The 6,969-nt window shown below is 48.7% G+C and overlaps 1 protein-coding gene across 1 annotated transcript in view; it reads right to left on the reverse strand.

Annotated features, from left to right (window-relative positions):
- ESYT3 (extended synaptotagmin-like protein 3) overlaps positions 1 to 6,969 on the reverse strand; it is a 54,174-nt gene that overhangs the window by 29,210 nt on the left and 17,995 nt on the right. The window contains exons 2-3 of the mRNA XM_010858219.1: positions 1,755 to 1,796; positions 67 to 201 (exon numbers count right to left, since the gene is read on the reverse strand). Of these exons, the coding sequence (XP_010856521.1) occupies positions 67 to 201; positions 1,755 to 1,796 (177 nt within the window). The remainder of the gene's footprint in view (positions 1 to 66; positions 202 to 1,754; positions 1,797 to 6,969) is intronic.

The raw sequence follows: 6,969 nt of genomic DNA on the forward strand, positions 1-6,969 counted from the left end.
CGCCCCCCGCTGCCCGCACCGTGGGGGCGGGGAAGAGCCTGCTGCCCCTCCCGAGACAGCACCAACCTTCTGTCCAAAATAGAGCTTGGTGAAGGTGAAGGTCCTCAGGTGCATGCTCTTCTCCCGGATCTTGGGCTCCAGTTTCTCCCGGAACTTGTTTTCCATGATCATGCTGAGGTAGGGCCAGATCTGGGAGATGATCTGCGAGGACAGGAAGATGCCCTACGTGCTCAGGTCTGTGATCCTTGTCCCAAACCCACAGCTGCCCAGGGGCAGTCCTTACACCGCAGCACCCATTAGCCTGTCTGCCCACCCCATCCCATCAACCTACCTGGTCCATCTGTCTGCTCATCAAACGTTGGATAACTATGGCCATGGTTCTCATGCTTACAGTGAGATCCCAAGATTTGCTGCCATTGTGCAGCCCACCATGAAACAGTCATTCAGTGAATTAATAAGATGAAGCTCTTTGGTTCTGTGCTAAAACATATGCCACCCAAACCAACACCATGGTGTAAATAAGGAGCAGGTGCCAGAGGTTTAAGAAGAAGAAAAAAAAAAAGAAACCACAGAAGATAAATTTAAATTGTTTCCTATGGATTTGATTTTTTTCCCTAAGAATCAGAGAAGGTTGCCTATAGCTGAATTCTGCAGCAGGACAACTCATGGCCCTGGGAACCAAGTGTGGGACCTGGGGAGAGAGGGTGGCAGAGACAGGGGACCTGGTGGCAGGAGATGGTGATCAGAGAGGGATACAGATGGCATTGGAGGTATGGGCTGGAGGGGCAGCAGCCCATGTGTTCTATTTGGGACAGGCCTACTCCCTCTTCCTCTCTGGGACCTGGGCCTTTATTTATTTTAGTTTTGTGTGTGTGTGTGGACCATTTTGTCTTTTACTGAATTTGTTACAATATTGCTTCTAGCTTACCTTTTGTTATTTTGGCCACAAGGCATGTGGGATCTTAGCTCTCCGCCAGGGATCAAAACCTGCACCCCCCCAGCCCCCATTGGAAGGCAAGGTCTTAACCACTGGACCATCAGAGAAGTCCCTTGTGCTTTAAAGATGCAGCTCCCTCTTTTCAAACCCTAATCAGAGGAGACTGAAGGAGGTGAGTTTCAGGGCTTAATGCCCATTCTCTCAGAGGCCTCGATGAGCCAGGCATTGTGATTCTTTAATTACCTCATTAATCCTCACAACAACCCCACGAGGCAGGGACCATAATTATTCCCATTGCACAAAGGCAGGAAGCAGCTCTGAGACATCAGGGGACCTGCCCTGGTTGCAGAGCCAGTGCTGCCAGATCGTGGCTGGGGACCAGGCGAAACCCAGCAGCTGCTGTCAAATCCCTAATCACAGCCTTCCTCTCCCCAGGACATGCTGGTCTCAGCCTGGTGGGATTGGAGGCCTGCATTTCCCTCTGTACCTTCTATCTTTTCTGCTGTGGCCATGCATTAATTTCGCAATTAAAAGACAAAAATTTCACAATTAAAAAAAAAAAACTTCTTTTTTTAAGAAAATAAAGTCATTGTCTGGTGAGGAGAAGAACCCTGAGGATGGGAAAAGTGGAAGGCCACCACCCCAGGGACTAAGGGCCACCTTTGGCTCCCAGACAAGGCTTCCACCAGGACTGCAGGACTGCCTTGCTCACACAAGCTTCCCCCATATCCCCGCCCCATCCAGGGTCCACGCCAGGCCCAGAGGGAGGACAAGGCCTAGAGTGAGGCCAGCACCCCCAGGCCCGCCCCGGCCTTACCTTGTTGGCCCATTCAACCCGTTCCACGTCCGGGAAGTGAATCTAGGGAACAGAAGGCCGAAGAGGAAGTTAGACTTGAGACCTGCCCCCCTCCCAGAACCAGGCAGGCTCCCACTCCCAAGCACAGGAGCTTTGCTGAGACCCACCCTGGAGACCCAGAGCCCACCCTCCAGGAGGGGAACTAGCCCGGTGGTGCCCACCCGCCTTGGACCACCTGACACTGATCCGACCCTGGCAGGGAGACGTGGAAGGGCCGTTCTGCACTGACCCTCCACCCTCACCTTCCTGATGGAAGCATAGAACCCCAACCTGGGCGTCCCCCAGGGTGACACCTGAGTTGGCTTCTTGCAAATTCCATCCCCCTTATTTTAATGATACAAGTAATCATAGCCTCTGCAGAAAAATTAGGAAATATAGCTAAACAAAAGGAAAAATATTTTATCAGAGAACACTGCCTGGTAATAACTGTCATTACCAGGTTGATTTCCAGGCTCTTCTAGAAACAAGTATCTGTAGTTTTCACAGAAACTGAGGTCACAGCGCTTTTTCTTAGCCTGCTTTTTTTCACTTAACAATATATTATGACAGTGCTGACCCAAAGGTAACTGCTGCCCATTTGAAAGGCCAACAAGGGCACTCTGCCATTTTCAGGGGCAACTACAGAGTGGGGTGCCCCCTCACCTCCCTGGGCCCCACCCAAGGCTCCCTGTCCCCAGCAGGGAGGCCCCTCAGGCCAGGTCCTATATTCACAGCCTTGGGCCTGCCAGGTGAGGGGGATGGAGGTGGGGGGAGGTCCCTGTGAAGTGACAATTCTGTTGCCTAACCTTCGCATGACATGATTCTGAGGGTGCTGAATCCCTCCCCACAAAAGTCTCAGTTTCAGAATGTCTACTGAGCTTAATACTCACCTCCTACTCCAGCCCCACCATCATCCCCGGCACCAGGATTTTCTGGGATGGACACAGTAAGCATGTGTGCGTGCCATGGATCCATAAAACGAAACGATGTCGTTTTACTGTCGCCCTGCAAGTGTCTGGAGCATGAAGTCAACCCCAGATCAGGTTCCTGGTGGGCCTGGGACCTCCTGAGGAGGAGAAAGGGCCAGGCCTTCCCACCCCAGGGGCTCAGAAGGTGCGCTGTCCAGGGACTGAGTATATGTGTCTATACAGTGCACACGCCTAGTGCAGCCCTGTCAAATGCCAGCCCCTGTGCTGCCCAGAGATCCCCCAAGGATCCAAACACAGACCGAGGCCTCATCCACCTGCCCAGGAGAAGAGCTGTTCCCAAAGGAGGGGAGAGAAACTTCATTCTCTCATGAGCAATATTTTTTGTCCTGTTTTTTAAATTTCGGCTGCACTGAGTGGCTTGCAGGATCTTGGTTCCCCAACCAGGGATGGCACCCATGTCCCCTGAAGGGGAAGTAAGGAGTCTTAACCACTGGACCACCAGGGAATTCCCTTGGAGCAGTTGTTAACAGTCTGAGAGGTTAGAGGAGCCCAGTGCTTCTGAGACCCCTGGAACATCACACTATCCTCCCAGGCTCAGCTTCCCCAGCTCTGGGCCTGGGGCCGATACCAACTTGGAGAAGCATCTAATATTCCCAGGTGCTGCCAATACTGCCTGGTTCCCAGAGAGGGAGCCAGTCTGGCCCAGGAACGGAAGGGGATAATGGGGAAGGAATCTTGCGGGGAGTGGGGCAGGAGCCTGACCAGTTCACCAAACTGGATTCCAGGCCAGCGCAGGGGGAGACTCCTCCATTACTCCTGGGAACACTCACTACCCAGCACTGAAGTAAAACTCCTGCATGTGGGGCTGAACCAGACCTCTTTCCTTCCTTTGATTGCTCCATTCACCTCTCTCTTAGACCTCCCTTCTTCCCAGCAGCCTTCCCAGAGCTCTCAGGTTGAGGCTCAGTGTCCGGATTAGGTGTTGCTGCTTCTCCATTACAGCTTTCAACACCCCTCATTAAAGTTGCTTGGCCTTCTGCCTGCCTCCTCACCGCATGGCAAGCTTTGGTGGGCTGACTCAGCTGTGCTCCCTCCTAGTGCCCATCTCAGGTGTATGAATGTCTTAATAACTATTTGTGGAATGAATGAATGAATGTGGAGTGAATGAATGCTCCTGTCCTCAAGGAGCTCCCAGGCTGCTAAAGGAAGCAAGCCATTAACAGGCTATTCCAGTACAGGATCAGCACCCAGGCCGGGGCAGGGGGGCCCACAAAAGGGAGAGTTTGGTTACAGCGGGCTGTCACTGGAGCCTCTGCCCCTCTCCTGCCCAGGCCTGCTGGCTGGACCTTTCATACCCTTCCTTCCACCTTAACTTCCCATCCCGCCCCACACACCTTATGTGCATACCCCTTCCAATGCACTGCACCCCTGCCCAGGTGGTTTTCTCCCCTGGAAGCTGAGAAGTGCTGATCTGCTGGATCCTGGAAAGGTGATCCAGTGTGCTGGGTCTGACCTCACCCACACTCGGGATCTAGTCAGGCAAAGATTCCCGCACTGCCTCCATCTGATGAATCCAATAGATTCATCAGGGGGCACCAGGGTGGGGCTTCTAATTCATTTTTAACAAGCTCCTGGCATGATCCTAGAGTTCAGTCAGGGCTGGCTGTAAGGGGCCACTGACAGCCCACCTCCTGCATTAGAGTGACCCACACTCACCCTGAAGGGAGGACAGCATGGCAGGCCCAGGGCGCGCACTGAGTACTTTGTCAGTCTCTACTGACCACCCTCGCCCATATTTGAGGCTCCTGCCTAAGAGATGCTCCCAGAGAGTGAGTCTGAACCCCTGACACGAGCAGTGATTCAGACAAAGAGACCATCAGGACACCCTATTTCGCCTTAGGCACCGAAGGGCCTCCCTGGGCCTGAATCTTAGCCCTGTCTCCCCCCTCCGGGAGACAACACAAGAGCTGGGCCACCTCCTTTGTGACTGCCCCTGAGTAAGTTCTGGACCAAGGAAGGAAGCAGACAGGCTGACCTTTATGGAGCAACTGCTCACACCCAGTGCGTCGTCAGTCCCATGCAGACAAACGAGTCTTTCTCTTATTATAATTTAGACCTTTCCTGATTCCAAAGTCTCAAAGTTATTCGTTTTTATCTATTGGCTTTGTGTTTTAGTTTTCACATAAAAGTAAGGTCTTCAATAGTCTGGAATTTTTTTTTATAGTGGGTGAGGTAGGCATATAATTTATCCACACACTTGAAGTCAATTTTCTAAGAAGGAAGATAAGGGGAAGGAGCACAGGAGGAGAAAGGAAGCGGGGGGAGGGGGAGAGGGAGGGGGGAGGAGGTGGGAGGTTAGTTCACGTTTCCTACTAACTAGTGAAGGTACTTCCCTCACACACAAGCTTCTCACGTGCACCTCAGCGTGTTTCAGGACTTGGCACTGAACACCACAGTCTGTTTGCCTGTTCTGGCATCACTACCACACTATTTTGGGGTAGGGTGATTCCCCTCTTTTTGCTTTTCTTTTTCAAACTGCTTTAGATAATAGTAGGTATTTCTGCTTCCATATGAATTTCAGAATCATCTTGTCAACCTTCCCCAAAAATACCCTCCTCGGATTTTGATGGTTATATTTCCAAATTCATAGATTAATTTGTGGAAGAACTGACCTCTTTAACAGTATGACATTTTGCATCCATGAGCAGAATATTTCCCTTTATTTATTAATATTTGTATGAACTCATCCAAATTCATTTTTGAAAAATGCAATTATTTTGTATGATTGTATTCACATTTAGGATCATAACCTTTTCTCTAAAGAAGTCCTACACATTTTTTGTTACATTACTCTGTGGGTTTTGCAGTTACTAAAAATGATGTTTCATTTTCTGGGCAACTTTTCTTGAAATTTGTTACCAGTTCTGTTAATTCTTATAGGTAATTTATACACATTTGTAACCTCCAAGTGATAACAATTTCTTTTTTTCCCACTCCCTATCCTTACACCTGTTTCTCTGTGCCAGTCCTCTGGCACTACACAGGCACTCATGGTGATAGCAAATAGCTCTATCTGGTTCCCAACCTCGAAAGGAAGTTTCTCCATTAAGCATGATTTTTGCTATAAATTTGGGAAGACAGCCTCTATCAGACTGAGGAAGTTCTTTTCAATTTCTAAACTTCCAAGAGCTCTCATTATAAATGGGTACTGAACTATATTCAATACTTTCTCATATCTATTGAGTGATTCAAAGTTATTTTTTCCCTTTCATCCATTAATGTGATCAACTTAACTGATGTTTCTTTCTAAACCAGAACCATCTCTCTTTCCTAGGATAAATCCTACTTAAAATATTTAGCTAGCCTGATATCTCACTTAGGTTTTATACACTAATGATTCAAAGTAATACCTACAGCTTAAGTCCCCTTGGACTGCAAGGAGATCCAACCAGTCAATCCTAAAGGAAATCAGTCATGAATATTCATTGGAAGGACTGATGCTGAAGCTAAAACTTCAATACTTTGGCCACCTGACGCAAAGAACCAACTCATTGGAAAAGACCCTGATGCTGGGAAAGATTGAAGGCGGGAGGAGAAAGGGACAGAGGATGAGATGGTTGGATGGCATTACTGACTCACTGGACATGAGTTTGAGTAGGCTCTGGGAGTTGGTGATGGACAGGGAAGCCTGGCATGCTGTGGTCCATGGGGTCACAAAGAGTCAGACATGACTGAGCGACTGAACTGAACAGCTTTTGTTCTTGGACAATTACTATCTGATTTCGATATAGAGATTTTATGAATAATTGTAAATAAGTGGGACACTTTTCCTTATCTTCTGAAACAACGTATAAATATATGAATTATCTGATTGATGGAATTTAGTACATCTTAACCTATAAAACCATCTTAGCCGGAGACTTCTGAAGGTGGTTAACTCACTCAAAAATGGTATGGACCTAACATAAGCAGAAGATATTAAGAAGAGGTGGCAAGAATACACAGAAGAACTGTACAAAAAAGATCTTCACGACCCAGATAATCATGATGGTGTGATCACTGACCTAGAGCCAGACATCCTGGAATGTGAAGTCAAGTGGGCCTTAGAAAGCATCACTATGAACAAAGCTAGTGCAGGTGATGGAATTCCAGTTGAGCTATTCCAAATCCTGAAAGATGATGCTGTGAAAGTGCTACACTCAATATGCCAGAAAATTTGGAAAACTCAGCAGTGGCCACGGGACTGGAAAAGGTCAGTTTTCATTCCA

The sequence above is a fragment of the Bison bison genome, unplaced genomic scaffold (assembly GCF_000754665.1).
Source record: "Bison bison bison isolate TAMUID 2011002044 unplaced genomic scaffold, Bison_UMD1.0 scf7180017864384, whole genome shotgun sequence".
Classification (NCBI taxonomy): Eukaryota; Metazoa; Chordata; class Mammalia; order Artiodactyla; family Bovidae; genus Bison; species Bison bison.